The 17964-nt window shown below is 47.8% G+C and overlaps 1 protein-coding gene across 4 annotated transcripts in view; it reads right to left on the reverse strand.

Moving 5' to 3' along the window:
- Positions 1 to 17964, reverse strand: part of LOC115080628 (zinc finger protein 282-like) — a 38262-nt gene that overhangs the window by 16385 nt on the left and 3913 nt on the right. For all 4 annotated transcript variants that reach the window (XM_029584921.1, XM_029584922.1, XM_029584920.1 and 1 more), the window contains exons 3-11: positions 16940 to 17053; positions 14265 to 14393; positions 13397 to 13504; positions 13024 to 13103; positions 11191 to 11317; positions 6540 to 6653; positions 6307 to 6408; positions 5177 to 5290; positions 3197 to 3310 (exon numbers count right to left, since the gene is read on the reverse strand). In XM_029584921.1, coding sequence (XP_029440781.1) covers positions 3197 to 3310; positions 5177 to 5290; positions 6307 to 6408; positions 6540 to 6653; positions 11191 to 11317; positions 13024 to 13103; positions 13397 to 13504; positions 14265 to 14393; positions 16940 to 17053 — 1002 coding nt within the window. The remainder of the gene's footprint in view (positions 1 to 3196; positions 3311 to 5176; positions 5291 to 6306; positions 6409 to 6539; positions 6654 to 11190; positions 11318 to 13023; positions 13104 to 13396; positions 13505 to 14264; positions 14394 to 16939; positions 17054 to 17964) is intronic.

A 17964-nucleotide genomic window follows, 5' to 3' on the forward strand; every position in this document is an offset into this window, starting at 1 on the left:
GGCAACTTGGACTCTCCCAGGTCCTTAAAAAAACTTCTCCAAAAAGAAGCTTACCTTTACATGGAAGACTGGCGAGCTAAGCCCAGCTGCTCAGCCAGAATAGACAGTGAGCAGCCACCAGAATGGCCATGTTTCTCACTAATATCTGGACCAGGTCATAAGATGCATCCACCAAGATCACCGTGCCAACTTCAAGGTGTGCTGTTTCCTCTAGCATTGTTCCAACCTCCTAAGCAGCCAAATCCAGTGCAGATGTGCTCTAGCCACATAAAAACCGCAGACCTGGGACTCCTTTAGAGCTGCACCCCCTTGTACTGAGATCGTGGTTATTCAAGTGCCTGCACAAACTAGCACATCCACCAGGGGCACCTTTAGCATCTCTCCTTCTTTCCATTTCCATTCCTTTGGGAGCGATCATCTGCCTTCCTGAAGCAGGAGTAACTTGATCTCAAAATCCTGGGACTGAGGACCCCAGCGCGGGAGAAAAGCTTTCTGCAATGGTCTCATATGAGCAGACACCCAAGGAATCAGGTCCAGCGTAGACACCATGGAACCCAGTACCTGGCGATATTCCCAAATTCTGGGAACCTTCATATACAACAACTGACAGATTTGCTCCTGAAATTTCATTCTTCTGTCCATTGTAAGAAACACTTTGCCTACAGTTGTCTCAAAGCGAGCCCCCAGGTATTCCAAGTACTGCAATAGCACGAGCTTGCTGCTGGCAAAATTTACCACCAGCCTAAGGTCTGCAGCAGAAGAACCTGAGAACAGAATGATGGCAATCGTCCCTCGACTTTACTTGAATTAGCTCATTGTCCAAATAAGGATGCACCAGGATACTCTCCCTGTACCACCATCACCTTGGAGAATGTGTGAGGAGCCATCACCACCCGTGCTTGAAACTGAAAATGCTCCCCACAGAACCACCAACATGAGGAGCCTCTGATGGTCTCTCCAAATAGGAATGTGAAGATAAGTCTCGAACAGCTCCAAGGACGCAAGGAACTTCTCTTTCCTGACTGCACAATTACCGAGCGAAGAGTTTCCATATGAAAGTGGAGCCACCCGCAAGGATGCATGCAACCTCTTTAAAATCAGCTGTGACGTGCCTTCCTTTTCAGGCACCACAAAGTACATGGAGGATCTTCCCAGACCTCGCTCCTTCTCTGGAACTGGAACCACCGCAACCAAAAGGAGAAGTTGCCACAACGTGGATTGCACTGCATCCTTTATCATCCTTGAAGCACACAGAAAGGCCGTAAGAGCCTCCACCACTGGGCGAGAAAATTCTAAGCTGCAGCCGTCTCTTAGAATGGAAAGAACCCATTGGTCTGTGGTTATTTTAGTTAATTCCTCAGAAAGCTGGGCCAACTGCCCTCCTATGAGCTTGTACAGAGAGGATAACTTTCAAAACTGCTCACATGTGCCCGTTTACGTGTGCACCACCATCCCCCCTCCTATCCCCCCCATTCCCCCCTTCAACCCTCCCTGCCAACCTAACCTTAATATATCCTCATCAACAAGTCATTTATGTACATATGTTATATACTACATCAAATGTTCAACGTAATCCTGTTATTCCTGTTATAATTTGTATAATTTGTTATATTTATTACAATGTTACAATTTATTATTTTTATTACAATGTTATAATGTAAAATAGGGCTGTTACTACCCTATTCTTTGAGTTATCTGGAAACCGATGTGATATCTCGATCGAACGTCGGTATATAAAAGAAATAAATAAATAAATAAATAAATAAATATGAGCGCACCCAAAGCTGCTACTATATTTTATAACCTTGATCTGCCTAGCTTTAGACCAGCTGAATAGCAGGGCTAACGTAGCCAGATAAGGCTGAATATTGGCACTTATCTGGCTAAGGGGGTCATTTATCAAGCCCCAATATTTTACCACGAGAGGGGCAAAATATCATGGGGAGGGGGCATTCCTTGGGATATTTTGCCCCTCTGAAAAGCCCCATAGTAAAAAAAACCAAATACAAATACATCCTTTTAATGGTGCGTGATGATGCCTTGCTCCTTCCCAAAACACCTTCACTTTGAATAAAATAACCCCCTCCCCAAGTATCCAACCCCTCCCTTCCTTCCATAGAATAGAATTGCTGGTGTCTAGTGACCTCCCAACCACTTCCCATCCTGCCCCTGTTAGTCTAAGGGCCTCCCTGAATGTCCCCCATGTCCAGTGGTGGCCTGAAGCACCTCCTAGACACCATTTTCCAAAATGGCACCAACTTGGCCTTTGTGTTATTGTATTTGTCTGAACGTATCCAGCTAAGTGGTGATACTTATCAGCTTATCCCTGGAGAGGGTGAGGAGTAAGGGGAAGGAAGTTCTACAGTAATAACGCATAAAATAATCTAATGACCCAACCTGAGTCTAGTGGAAGAGACATTAAAGTCAGTATAAGTCTCCTCCACAGGGAGACATTTAAAATAAGTTTGTATGTCGTTTCCCCCCCCCCCCCCCAGATTTCAAAGCCTGAATCCTGGACAGGAACAGCTCTCCACACATCGCCTAGCGAGATCTTGAGGCTCCAGACTCGCATCTCCGAGAGTGATGAGCAACAGAAAATTACGTAATTAATATTTCCATGCCTTAACGTGGGTGGTCTCAAAAACCCAATTAAAAGTTGGGATCAACACACAAAATCTTGCTCTGTGAAGAAGATACCACAGCATTTATACAAAATGCAGAATCCTTGACATTATTAATGTGTTACCATTAAAGCTTACCAGTTTGTGCTAGTTCTCATTAACATTATCATAAAATGAACGTAGACTAATGCAAAACAAGAGCTAGTGAGCTGTGTCACCCCAAAACCTAACTTACATCTCCCATATGTCTCTGTGGCTAAATAGTAAATGAACGAAATGAGGGTAGATAAAGACCCAAGTGGTCCATCCAGTCTGCCCAGCAATTTACTTGGCTAGTAAGTGCCGCTGTGTGCCAGTTACCTCCCCTGCATGCCTTCTATCCTCACTGGACATGCTCTCCCTGGCAGCACCAACACCTCCCACTCCTGCATCAGGTCAACTTAACCCACCCAAACTTGGGAAACAGACAATGGAGGAAAGAGAGGGGTTGAGAGCCTCGTGCCCTCCCTATGCTGAATCCCTAAACAGCACCGGCTGACTTTAATAAATACAGCCAGGAGGAATCTGATACTCGCCTGTCACAGGAGGGGGAATCTCTTCAGTCCTCTCTGATTCAGGAGGGTCCATGAAGGGCAGATCTTCCTCTTGTTTAACGCTCAGTGAGAACACAGACGTTACGATGGGAAGGCCTGGGATGAGAAAATAGACCTGTGTGATACACTCACCCAGGACCTGCTAATGTTATATTAGGAACGGGATTTTAGGTCTCCAAAGGTTTGAGGTTAGTGCCCCATCTCCTATGATCTGAAAATGCAGAAGATGGCCGGAGATCAACAGCTAAACTGATAGCAGACGCCAGCTGAGCCACTGGACTACTAAAGATGTAATAGTCGGGACTTCCTTATATACTGCAGCTGATTAGGGCCACACCTACTGCTGGATCTCCCTGACTTTACTTCTCCTGAACTTTACCAGGTGGTCTTAGCAGTTTCAGGGTCTCTGTGGCTCTGTTGTCAAATCCTCTCGCTCCTGACAATGTGGGTTCAAATCCCACTGCCCCCCTGACAGACACTAGAATTCCAGAAGTGGCTCGCGGGGCCATAGCCAACAAACTCCTTGAATAGCAAAAAAAAAAAAAATGTTCTGGAGCAGATCTTGGGAACAAACCTCTAATCCAAAGTTAAAGCAATGTGCATGTACCTTATAAATGCTTAAATATGAAGGCCATGCCAAAGAAGAGACTTTCTAACATCAAGGCTGACCCACCCAAGTCCTGCTGCACAGGACAACACAGAGGAAACCCTGACTCCTATCAGGAAGCAGAATCCTATAGGAATGGGTCTGATCTTGGCCCTTTTCCCTCTGCTGTACCGCTGAACACAAAATGTTCAACGGGAGTGAAAGATGGAGGATCCAACTCTCTCTCACTCCCCTGCTATCCCAAAATGGCCGTTACAGCTCCTGCGGTAAACACTTCATCACTTCACAAGTTGGAAAAAAATACTTCTGCCGGCCCTGCTGAAGGAAGCCCCTCCGACCTTGGAACAGCTGTTCCAAAATAGCCCTCCATTCATCTGCACAGACACGGCAAGCCTTTTCTGCATTTCTAAGAACATAAGAAATTGCCATGCTGGGTCAGACCAAGGGTCCATCAAGCCCAGCATCCTGTGCCCAACAGAGGCCAAACCTGGCAATTACCCAAACACTAAGAAGAACCCATGCTACTGATGCAATTAATAGCAGTGGCTGTTCCCTATTTTTATTATTTATTTTATTACCCAGTGCAGACTAAACACAATTTTAACTCCGCTCTTTCTCGAAGAGATAAGATCCCTTCAAGAACTAAAATGTAAATTTAGGAAGGAGGATAGGTGTATCAAGCAGGGTCAAGCGGGGGGGGGAGAAAGAACTGGGTAAAAAAACAAAGTGCAACCCAAGTTCTACCAGCCACGCTGGAAGCCCCCTGGAGGAAGGAGACTATGTCTGTCACTGTGGTAGCTGCCTAAATCTGATTCAAACTGTCCAGGACCACGGTCAACCGAGGGAGTATTTGACTTTCACTTCGGTAGCAGCTCCCCAACATCATCTGTTCAGATTTCATTCCACTGTACAGGATGCTTGTCTACTATCAGCTGGAGACAGAGAATACTGGCTGGCTGAGGTCAGCACAGATACCTAAAGCGACCCTGTTGCTCTCTGTCTCCATCTGCTGGTCGGTGAGCACAACCCATCCATCTGGACTGGTCTGACTAGATGAAGAGGAAAGTTGCACTGACCCACTCAAAAACTTGACTACATCTCCCATATGTCTCTGTGGCTAAATAGTAAATTAATGAAATGAGGGTAGATAAAGACCCAAGTAGTCCATCCAGTCTGCCCAGCAGACTGCTCTCCCTGTTAGCCCTAACACCTCCCACTCCTGCATCAGGTGCCCGCTCCCCAGACAACTTAACCCACCCAAACTTGGAAAACAGACAACAGAGGAAAGAGAGAGGATGATAGCCTCTTGGCCCATGATCTTAATAAATACGTTCAGGTGGAACTTTAATACTCGCCTGTCACAGGAGCGGGAATCTCTTGAGCTGTTTCCAATTCAGGAGGGTCCATGAAGGGCAGATCTTCCTTTTGTTTAACGCTCAGTGAGAACACAGACGTTACGATGGGAAGGCCTGGGATGAGAAAACAAACCTGGCTAGAAGGATTCACCTAGCATCTGCTAATATTATATTCGGAAATAGATAATAAGTCTCCAAATGTTTGATGTTCTCCTGTGAACTGAAATGCAAAGCCAAAACATTTCTCATCTTCCTTTTTAATCTTGAATTTTGCACCAGGATTAATAATTGAATATCCTGCCAATAATATCGCAGCAGATTTAAGTTCTTTTGCTGATGTGGAGGAGATGATTACTAAGTATATAAACTCCACGATTCCCAAGGACAGGAAAAACCGAGGGCGCCCACGGGTGCGTGGCTGCCGGTGCGCGCACATGGATGCGGCAATTTTGTAACCTTTCGTCCAGCAGGAGTCAGTGTGAGTCCTCTGAGTCCATGTAATGGAATTGCTTAGGATGTCGAGGTGAACGCGGAGCTCTCACACAGACGCACATCACGTGATTGTAACTACCGGAGGAATAAGTGGTAAACACGAGGTGCGCAGAATCTCTTGTGAGGGGGTCAGTATTACTAGAAAGGGCTGTGGGCACACTGCATGCATTTCTCATAGTATAGTTTCAGATATACTGCTAGAAAGGGCAGCAAGTGCTGAACGGAAGAGTGAGACGAGCTAGAGCGGGAGAAAGCTCGCTTCCAGGATGTAACAGAGCAGACTGAGCCTTTTCCAATGGAAGACCTTACAGATCCTGTCCCATTATGTCTCTGTGGCTAAATAGTAAATTAATGAAATGACAGTTAAGGACCCAAACGGTTTGTCCTGTCTCTCCAGGAAATTGTTTGGGTAGTAACTGCCACTTCATGCAGGTTACCTCCCCAGTGCCTTCTGGTAAAGATATTAACAGCCGCACCATGCAGGTTACCCCCCCCCCCCCAACTGGACATGCTCCCCCTGGCAGCCCCAACACTTCCCACTCCTGCATCAGGTGCCCGCCCCCCAGCTAGGGAAACAGACGATGGAGTTTTTGACAGCCTCTTCTAGTGAAGGTGTCCAGGAGGAATCTGATACTCGCCTGTTACAGGAGGGGGAATCTCTGATTCAGGAGGGTCCATGAAGGGCAGATCTTCCTCTTGTTTAACGCTCAGTGAGAACACAGACGTTACGATGGGAAGGCCTGGGATGAGAAAATAGACATGTGTGATACACTCACCCAGGACCTGCTAATGTTATATTAGGAAAGGGATTTTAGGTCTCCAAATGTGATGTGAAAATGCAGAGCCCTTTAAATCCAGAACATTTACTTACTAATGGGGGGGTCCTTCATGGTTTCTTTTCCCTCCCGCTCACAGGGTTGAGTGAAATATTTCTCATTTTCCTTTTTAATCTTGAATATTGCACCAGGATTAAGAATTGAATAACCTGCCAATATAAAATAACAAAATCATATTTCAGATTTGTACTTGTTTCATCTGTTTTCTCTTCTGATGGAAAAGTGAGAACGTGTGAGTGTGTGTGTGTGTGAGAGAGTGAGTGTGTGTGTGAGCGTGCTTGTGCGTGTGTGTTAGTGTCACTAATCTTGGTGAGAAGAGATGGCTGCAGCTTGCCACTTGATTAAGATTAAACCTTGGAAACATTCTGGTATAGTCATTTCTAGGTGGCGGCTTTGCAGGTGCCAATCTTCTTTACCTGGGAAGGAGTCCTCCCTGCCTCTTATTAATACAATAAAACATGTAACATAGTAATGATGGCAGAAAAAGACCAAAACGGTCCATCTAGTCTGCCCAGCAAGCTTCCCAAGGTAGTAACTGCTGCTCCGTGCAGGTGACCCCCAAGCTTTTTTATTTATTCCCATCCTCTAGCCTTTTAGGGATCCACAGTGTTTATCCCAGGCCCCTTTGAAATCCTTCACAGTTTTAGTCTTCACCACTTCCTCCAGAAGAGCATTCCAGGCATCCACCACCCTCTCAGTGAAGAAATATTTTCTGACATTGGTTCTAAGTCTTCCTTCCTGGAGTTTCAAATCGTTCTAAATTGTTCTACTAAATTGTTTCCAATGGAAAAGGTTTGTTGACAACCATGGATCATTAAAACCTTTCAAGAATCTGAAGGTCTGTATCATATCACCCCTGCTCCTTCTCTCCTCCAGGGTATACATATTCAGGTTTTTCAACCTCTCCTCATAAGTCATTCAATGGAGAACACCCACCATTTTGGTCACCCTTCTCTGGACCGTCTCCATCCTGTCTCCTTTGAGATACGATCTCCAGAACTGAACACAGTACTCCAGGTGAGGCCTCACCAAGGACCTGTACAAGGGGATTATCACGTCCCTTTTCTTACTAGATAGTCCTCTCTCTATGCAGCTCAGCATTCTTCTGGCTTTAGCTATCGCCTTGTCACACTACTTCGTCGACTTCAGATCATTAGACACTATCACCCCAAGGTCTCTCTCCTGCTCCGTGCACATCAGCCTTTCATCCCTCATCGAATACAGTTCTTTTGGATTACTACACCCCAGATGCATGACTCTGCATTTCTCGGCATTGAATCCCAGCTGCCATATCTTCGACAACTCTTCCAGCTTCCTTAAATCCCGTCTCATTCTCTCCACTCCTTGCGGCGTGTCCACTCTGTTGTAGATCTTAGAGTCATCTGCAAATAGACAAACTTTACTTTCTATCTCTTCCGCAATGTCGCTCATGAAGATATTGAACAGAACCAGTCCCAACACCGATCCCTGTTGCACTCCACTTAACACCATTCTCTCTTCAGAGTAGGTTCCATTTACCATCACCCATTGTCTTCTATCCGTCAACCAGTTTGTAATCCACACCATCACCTTGGAGCTGACTCCCAAGCTTCTCATTTTGTTGATGAGTCTTCTGTGTGGGACCATATCAAAAGCTTTACTAAAATCCAAGTAAATTACATCAAGCATTCTTCCATGATCCATTTCTCTAGTCACCCCATCAAAGAAATCAATTAGATTCGTCTGACAGGACCTTCCCCTGGTGAATCCATGCTGCTTCTGATCGAGCAACTTTCTTGTACTTCTGCCTGGATAACATAATGAAATGAAAACCCAAGTCCTGGGATATAAGTAGAACTATCAAGAGACCAGTGAGACCACTGGAAACTGTTGGTGACCTCCAAACATCACAACAGCACCTGACGCCCATCCAACAAATAAAGCTCCCATACATGCATCGCTGAAGCATCCAAATCTCCACACCCAACCATAAGCCAAAGAAGTTGAAGGGTTCCTAGCCTGCAAAAGGTTATAATGACCTCCTCAGAGCAGCCCTTCAGTCGTAGGTGAGGCCTTACAAAAGCCAAACCGCAAAACAAGAGCGAGCTGCCGGATCCAAAACGTTTGGACCCCGACTGGGCACAGTGAAGTGGAAGGTCTTCTATCCTGTACCAATGGCATAGCAGCTTCTTCCAGCCAGCCTTTCAATCGCAAGCGATGCCTTACAAAAACCAAGCCACAAGACAAAAGCAAGCTGCCCATTCCAAGAAAATTGGTACTTGATGAAGAAACCTGGGCAGAGTCCACTGTCCACTGACAGAGTCGTTAAATCTGCAAGCTACTAGGATCACCTTTCCCAGATGTTCCTAGAGTCGGCTTATAACACTTCCTCTTAGAGGCCATGGGAAAACCCATACGAGAGGAATCTGGGCAGACAAGGAAGGTCTAGAGCAACAAGGTGACCTGCTCCGACCTCCCACCTGTGACTGAAACAGCACTGCACCTTGGTACTCTGTCTTCATACCATCAAGCCCATCTGGGAAACACCCCACCTAGCATGAGTAACAGCCATCACCCGCTCCAACTGTTCCCACGCCTTGGGAGTCCAGAACCTGCATGCTGAGAAAATCTACTTGAACATTGTTCCCTCTGGCCACATGTGAAGCCATCAGCACCGCTAGGTATTGCTACGCCCAGAAAAAAGCTCCTGTGCCTCACGAGACACCATGTGACTCCTTGTCCCACCTTGACAGTTGAAGTAAACCTCTGCTGTTTGCTTGTCCGGTAGGGCCTTTACCACCTGATCACGTAATAGAGAAAGACAACAAAGCCATGCCTTGCGAGCTGCTTGGGTTTCCCCATGAATGACGGATCACAAATTTTCCTTCGTTGAACTGCCCTGCGCCATCTGCCACTGACAGATGGCTCCCCATTCTGTCAGGGTGGCATCTGGGAGCTCCAAGTTCACAGCCAGTTCCAGGTTGGCCCGAGAGAGCCCCCCGAAGGGACCGGACTCTGATTCCCCCTACAGAGACAAATGGAGCTGAGAATCCTCCGACTGAGGGCTCCAGTGGCACAGCAGCGCCTCCTGGAGAGGCTGCATATGTGCAAACGCCCAAGGAACTAAACTGAGCGAAGATGTCATAGAACCCAGGACCTGCTAAGAATTCCAGCCTGTCGGCATAGAAAGCTTGTAACAGTCTCCGACCTGTGCTTCCAACTTGAATATTCTCTGGTCTGTGAGAAACACCTTGCCCAGAATGGTGTCCAATCGGGCCCCAGGTTCTCTAAGGACTGGGCAGGAACCAAATTGCTCTCTGACAGATTCACTACCCAGCCAAGAGACTGCAACTGACGCAGCAACTTGCCCAAGTGAGCCAGCCATCTAGATATGGATATACGAGGATGTCCTCGCTCTGAAGAATGAAGGCCACCACAGCTTTGGTGACTGTACGAGGGGCTGCCCCTAGGAGAAATGCACGGAATTGAAAATGCTCTCCCAACACTGCGAACGGCAGGACCTAGTTTAAACGCCATTTTGAAACAGCAAGAACGGTTTTCAATTTAAAAAAAAAAGGCTTTTTCAGTTGAATTTTCAAAAGGTTTTCGTGTGTAAAACCAGCATATATGCGTGAAAGTAACGTGTACCCGTGTATGTGCTATTTTAGGAGCATCGCCAGCACTCATGTACTTGTGGTTTTGCACGTAAATGTTAAGAGGAGAAAACAAAAGAGGTGGTTTAGGAATGTTCTGAGATAGGGTTCAGAAGGACGATATACCTTGCTGTTTTGTTAAGCGGCATTCCTGCCTACACTCCTGAGCTTGTCTGTAGGCTTTTTGTACCTCCTAATTCAGTCCCACAAGTGAAACTGGACTTGTCTTTTGTCTGCACTTTCTGGGTGGCAGGTCTGTATCAAGTGCTGGGGTGAACGCAAGTATTTTTTCATAAGGCGATTCCATGCATACTTTATAAAATGCCAACCTCCATGTTTAGCTCTGGGCTATTATGTGCACCTGGCAATTATTACATGCATAAAATATCTGCACGTCATTTTACCAAAAAGGGTAGGAAACGTCTGCATTGTCCTGCTTTACAAATATATGCACACACTTCTGGGACAGAAATAGGATCTTTTATAAACTATGCATGCTCGTGCCAGACAGCTTATAAAACACTAGCATAATCTCCATGGGCCCACTAACATGCGTCTTTAATGACGTAGACCTATCGAAAGTTGCCCTCTTTATGCGTAATATGAGATCTGGAACATTATGCACATTTGCCACATAATTTCTGCAGAATTTTGAATAATTTGCCACAGAATTTAACTCTTGCCACAAAAACTTGCCAGAGGAGACCCGAGCTTGTGAGTATAGTCCTTTAGTGCAGAGCTAACATATCAGGCCCCTACACAGAGGCTGTGGTCCTTGGAGGGAATTAGAGAGGTAAATCCTCCCTCCAGTTCTCCCCTGTGCCAGTTTTTGTTGTAGAGGAAAGAGACAGGTTTCAGCTGTTCTTGTATGACGCGTCTAGATTCACATGTAAAAGTTTTACCTTTCAACATAGAGCAGTTGGGTTGCAGCAGTGCTGCCTTTCACTGAACCCTGGAGATCTACAGCAGCTCCTGTTGGATTTGCCCTGATAAAATGGTAGCACCCATCTTGCAACGAGCCTACGGCTGGTAGATTATAGAAAGGCATATTTACCCCGTGACATTAGGACGCCATGAATCTCCTTGATGACCTTCTTGTACAGCTCCTTCTGCCGTTCTCCCAGAAGGTCCCACTCCGCTTCCCAGAAATAAGCAGCGACGTCCCTGAATGTGACCGATGCCTGGAACAGCAAACAGGACACCCTCAGCCCCTCTCCCTCCAGCTTCATTATAATACGTGTGTACTAGATTGTGTTATTATGACCTCTGTCAGCTACATTATTTCTCCAGTAGATCACAGAATGAAAAAAGCTCTTTTCTCTTAAATCTCCAGTATTTTGTAGAGCTTGCCTGGTCTCCAGAGAAACATTGGAAACCTTGCATGCTGGTTGATTCAGCAGTTAAAAGAGAGGAGAAGTTATTGGCACATGTGGGATGTGTTGCGACGGTCGCTCGCAGGACTCGCGACCGGCCCGTCTTACTTCCCCTTCTGCGCCGTTCCGGAGCTAGCCCTGCTCCGGGGTAGGACAGGGGAGGCGTTCCGGAGAGCCTCCAGGCGCGTCCGGCCGGCCCTCCCACTGCAGGCCCTTGCTTCGCGGCAGAGACGCCGCCGATTCTCCAGGGGCAGGACCTTAGGCGCGTACACGCGCTCCTGCCCTCCTTTTAAAGGGCCCGCGGCGCGACAGGACTGCCGGCCCCTCCACATGACTCAGGAGTCGCCTTAGCAACTTCTCCCTTCCTCCGTGGGTGAGTTGCCCCTCGGCTCTATTGTTCGCTGTCCCCAGCTGACCTTCGGTTGGTATCTACCTCTGCCTGTCGTGACCTTATTGTGTACTGTCTGGAACTGACCTCCGCCTGCTTCTTCGACCACGTCTGATTGCTGCCTGCCCTGACCTCAGCCTGTCCACTGACCACGTCTGCACGCTGCCTGGAACTGACCTCTGCCTGTCCACTGACCACGTCTGACCGCCGCCTGGAACCTGAACTTGCCTGATTGACTATCCTCGGACTGACCACTGGTATTGACCCCTGCTTTGGCTGACTACGCTATCCTTGACTCTGGCCTTGATCCTCGCTCTTCATTCAGAGACTCTGTTCTGGCCTTCTCTGGCTCCTGGACTCTTTGACCTGAACATCGACCGCGCACCCTTGTTTGTGGTGGGCACACCCCTGAACTTTATCTCTCGGAGATCCTGCGAGGCCCACCTAAGACCAGGCGGCCCGGGTAACCAAGGGCTCAACCTGAGGGAACCCCGGGTTGCTATTGGTGAAGCTCCAGCCTAGCCTCGGTCTCCTCTTGTGCTCCGCCTCCTGGTGGCAGGCGCTCTCTGGGTCCGACCAGGGAGCCTACCAATCCTGCACCAGGCCAAGGGTCCACCTCCCGGCGCAACAGGCTGGATGAAGGAGAATGCAGCAGCAATTTGCAAAGATGAGAGGGAGAGAGTACAATGAGTGGTTGACTGGTGGAAGGAACGTGGAAAATGCTGGCATCAGGCCTGGGGCAAGGAGAGAGAGGAGTTGGGTCTCTGAGTGAGAGAGAGAACGTGTGCACATCTGTGAGTTGGTGCATGTGTGAGAGAATGTGTGTGTGTGTAGGCAAGGGAAAGTGGGCATCTTTATGTGCGAGATGATGTGTGTGTATGCACAGTGAGTGCGAGTGTGTTTGTGTGTGTGTGCATGTGAGCCAGTCTGCTGAGACAGAGGGACAGTCTGCACGCCCCCCTCCACCCTGCTGATCTCAGGAGGGAGCAGAACTCAAACCTCCTCAGGCATGGAAAGAGCTTTGCACTGTGCCATCAGGAGGGGAGGGTGGAAGAGCTGCACAGGGAAAAGTTTCCCTTTAAGTGCGGCTGCCCTGTACACAGGAGGACAGAGAAGGATCTCTTACCTGATCACAAGCCGGGGCAGACATTTCCCTCTGAGTTCTGCAGCTCTGGGGATGGATAGAAGTTGGAGATCTCCCTTTGCCTGGGCAGATGACAAAAATGAAATAGAGAGAAAGAGGAGGAGGATGGGGTTGATTCCTGAGGGTCTCAAATAAAGCCTTTTTTGTGCAAAGTGGAAGGGCTAGATCTGGCACCAGAGCTTGCAGAGAAGAATTAGCCACAGAAATGGGCAACGTCATCTAACACAATGTTTCCCAACCCGGCTCCTTGTGACTTGGATTGGCCACGGTTGGAAACAGGATCTATATGTAAAGGCTGGAATACTCCAAAGCACCTCGCAAACAAGTCTATTTGAAAGGGATTTTTTTTGCTCACTGTTCTTGGTATCGGTATCCTCCTCTCCTCCCTCCAGCTGGTTGTTGTCGTGAGGCTCTTCCATTTTCAGGACCTCTGCTGTGCATTGAGAACGGTGACCTTGGCTGCCTGCGAGCAAAATATATTCAACTCTGAAATGGATATGGACTGAAGAACAGCAACACTTCAGGAAACGTGAGGTGATGGGAAGCCTGTGAGCTCTGAAAGTGTAAGTATCCTCCGTAGCTATGAGAGAGGAACCCTGATGAAATGTACACAGATTCCCACAATGCCATGGTAATGAAAAGAGCTGCAGAATATGGAATCCCACCTCCCGTTCTCCTGCAGCTGCCAGGATGGCCGCCTTGCTTCCATGCGATACCAATGAGAGCCATCTCTCATCTGCCCAGCACAGCAAGGCTCGCGGAGAACAAAAACCAATGACACAGTGCTAGGAGAGAGGAAGGCAGCCTGACGGGGCCAGAAATAGTGAGGGATGGAGGGAAGGATGACAACCTCACAGGGGATGGGAGACAGGAGTGAGTGAAAAGATGGCAGTAGAAGGAGGGAGGGACATGAGAAGGGAGGGAGAAAGAGAGGAGAAGACTGCAGACAGAAGGAGAATAAGACTGGCGCGGGGAGAAGAGACCTGCTTCAGTGAAATGGCAGTGGAGTATGAGAGATGGAAAAGGCAAAAGCAGAGAACTGAATATGAAAGGAGAAAAGCATAAATAAGGGAAATAGAACAAATTATCCATACAAGAGTGGTTGCCAGTGAAAGGCCTTGATTTAATGCCTCAGTCTTACTCTGCCTGGTCCAGAGGAAGTATCTCAATGCTATGAAATGTTTGGATCAGTCCATTACTATCTTTAATCCAAGCTATCTCACCTGCTCCGTGCAGCTCCTCACGTGCGCCTGGGATCATCGGTTTTCCTCCTTCCTCAGATTCCTGGAGCTCAGTCTTGAGCCCATCTTCCTTAAATCGGATTAAAATATCAGGTTTAACAATGGAGGAGCCTGTTATGGGAAAATATGGGTACAATTCAGTCAATATTGAGAGGCATTTAGCTAGATAAAGCAAGTTTGCTACCAGAAAACAGTGTTTTTCGTAGATAGCAGGATGAATTAGCCATTACATGTGGGATGATGTCATCTGGCAGCACCGAATGGACTCGTCCCTCCAAGCTAGTAGTGCTTTAAGTTCTACTGAGCATGTGCAGGAGTTCACGAGTGTTGCCTTGTGAGCCTCCTCGGTCTATACCAGAGCTTATTTAACTATGTAGTCGAGTCGTCCGGGAAGTGGGTGGTTATTCCATGGCTAATTTATCCTGCTACCTACGGAAAACACTTTTATGGTAAGCAAACTTGCTTTTTCCATCCATTACAATGAGGGGTAATGGGATAAGGGTGAAAGGGGGTTAAACTCAGGAGTAACCGCAGCCTGCAAGGGGACTGGACATAGGCCTCTGAAATAAAGCGGTGGCCAATATGAGGGACTAACCCTGATGAATAATTTCCAGGACCCATTTCTCTGTGGTAATGTGGGTCCATTCTCTATAGAACTGTGCCAAATGGCTACTGACTGGAGGTGAGAAGTGCACCTTCATAGCCTTATTTTGAACTTCTAGTCCCCAAGGCACCCCGAGCTCCTCGTCGGCTCCCTTTTTGGCTCCACCAAATGTAGTAGGCAGAGATCAGTAGCCTAGCTTTCTGAGGGGTGACATATCTCCTGGGTCTGTGCTGTCTGACCTCCCAGTAATGAGCATGAGAGCCTCATACCCGCTCCCCTGCCCTTGTCCTCTAGCAGGCCTTGACTCCCTTTACCAGTTTTTCTAGTTCTTCCCCAGACATTCTCCCTTTGAAGTATAACCTACACAGATAGGCTTTGGAGACCATATCTGTCACCCAGTTCCTCAGCCATAGCAACATCCTAGTGGATACCACCATTGCTACCAGTTTGGCTGATGTCCTGATTAAGCCATACCAAGTGTCCACTAAGAAGGCTACCACTGATTCCAGCTTGGCCATCTCTCTATTCCGGGCATTCTGGGCTTCCTTCATGTCCATTTGCAGTTGCTGGGCCCACCAAATCAATGATCTAACCATCTTCCCTCCCCCCCCCCCCCCCCCCCCCCGTAGGGACAAATTGGCAATTTCAAATGATCTTTTCCGAACCCCTTCAATCTTCCTATCTTGGGGATCCTTCAGGGCCATGTGCCCTTCTCCCAGGCTTGTCTTTCATGTGACTGCAGCCACTGGTGCAGCCACCTTTGGCATATGCAACAGGTGTTCCACTTCTGCCTGTTGGATTGGGGAAAGTGATTCAAATGGAGAGGAGTCTGGGGTCTCCCATCCCACCATAATCATCTCCTCTATGGCTGGGTGAAAAGGGAAAGCTTTAGGAGGTTTCTTAATCCCTTCTTAAATTGGATCTCCTTGTGGGGCTGCTTCCCTTTCCTCTTTATCTGAAAGCATCAGAATTGGATTACTTGGGATAAAAGTCTCCTTAAAGGGTCTCCTGCCATTACGTCACCTCCAAGGGATTTTATCTCTGCTTCTTTGGAGCTTTTCCCTGACTCCTGGGTCTCTCCACGTCCCTCCCATGGGGGTCACTCTGAATGGTGCAAGAGGTCCAGCACTGAGCTGGAGAAGAGCCTTCATCCAGTTCCAGTTCTTTAAACCTGAAGACTCTTCCTCTCCAGGCTCAGGGGTAATCAGCTCTCTGCTGGCCCCCTAATTCCCCTCTCTTCATTGCACAATAAGCCGTGTGCATAACCAGGATAAATTTCATGGAAAGCCCCTGTTCCACCATGGAGTCCTGCTGAGATACCCCTGGGGGAACCCTCCGTGCAGCCCAGTCTGCTGCTGCTGCTTGGCTGCCGGGGGGGGGGCCATGGTGTTCTCTGCCCCCACTGATTCTTGGGCATGCAGATGCTCCTCGCCTCCTCTTACCTCCTCCTGAAGTGCCTGACCAAACGCTGACCCCTGTGGGTCTCGCAGTTGTGATTGTACTTTACTGATGGCTGTGACATAGTAGACACCTCCTCCCCCTCTACATCAGCCATCTGCAGTTGGGGAAAGCATGGGAGAAACTGAGCATTCCACGGGCCCACTGCAGGAATCGGTGGCTGGACCCCTTCTCATTTTTTTCTAGGCTCCCACTACTGGGTGCGGGCCAAAATGGGGAACTGGATATTTTTTTTTTCTTCCAGGGAAGAAAGAGCAGCAAATCCTGGCCATGATTCCCCTATTTCAGCTCGATTTAGGCTGTCCCAGGAAGATCAGTTCACCGGACCATCATCCTAGGAAAGAAAAATCCTTCCTCCTGCACAATTCTTCCTCTGCTGGAAGCAGAGAACAACCGACAGCCTTCCCTGCTAAATAGGAGAACATAGCATCAGAAAAGGCTCGTGTTCTCTGTCTCCACCTGCTGGTGAGCGAGGATAACCCATTTCTCCAGACTGGTCTGGTAAGATGACTTAGTCTCCAATTATTTGATTTTAATGACACATCTTCTGTGATCCGGATTTAAAGGGTTTTGTATTTTCAGAACATTTACTTACTAATGGTGGCATCATTCGAGTTTTCTTTTTCCTCCCACTCACAGTGTTCAGTGAAATATTTTGTATCTTCCTTTTTAATCTTGAATATTACATCAGGATTAACAATTGAATAGCCTGTCAATAAAAATAGCAAAATTAAAATTTCAATTTGTATTGGTTGAACCCCTGGGGGGGGGGGGGGGTATCTGTTTCTTCTTTTTTTAATAACATATTTAATAATCTGATCAGGTAAGTAATTTCTCCATTTTCTAGCGTGTAGCTAGATGGACTCAGGACCAATGGGATGCACAAAAGCTACTCCCGAACAGGGCAGGAGGCTTCCGTGGTCCGGTTAGCAACACCCTAGCAAAGGCTGTGTCCTCTCGGGCCTGGATGTCCAGGCGATAGAACCTGGAGAAGGTGTGTAAAGCGGACCACGTTGCCGCTCAGCAGATATCGACAGGAGACAACAGTCTTAACTTCCGCCCATGAGACCGCCTAAGCCCTAGTGAAATGAGCTTTAACCTGAGAAGGTAATGGCTTTCCTGCCTTCACATACGCTCCTGTGACCACCTTCTTAATCCAGCGAGCTATGGTAGCTCGCGAAGCTGGTTCGCCCTGCTTCCTTCCACCGTGAAGGACAAACAGGCAGTCCGTCTATCAGACCGGTTCTGAAACTTCCAGATAACGCACCAAAAGTCTACCGACATTCAACTGATGGAGGAGGCAGTATTCCCTGTGCTTATCTAGGGAAGGCAAAAAAATGGACTGATTCAAATGAAACTCCAAGACTACCTTGGGCAAGAAGGACGGAATGGTATGAAGCTGTGTAACGCTCCTGGAGTCATCTGGAGGGACGGTTCCTGACCCAACAATGCCTGCAGTTCAGAGATGCGACATGCCGAGCATATAGCCACCAGGAACACCGTTTTCAAGGTAATAAACACAAGGAAAGACCGCACAGCGGCCGAAAGGAGGGCCCTGTCAATAATTCCAATACTAGATTAAGATTCCACAAGGGAACCGGCCACTGTAGGGGTGGCCGA

The sequence above is a fragment of the Rhinatrema bivittatum genome, chromosome 19 (assembly GCF_901001135.1).
Source record: "Rhinatrema bivittatum chromosome 19, aRhiBiv1.1, whole genome shotgun sequence".
NCBI classification, from domain to species: domain Eukaryota; kingdom Metazoa; phylum Chordata; class Amphibia; order Gymnophiona; family Rhinatrematidae; genus Rhinatrema; species Rhinatrema bivittatum.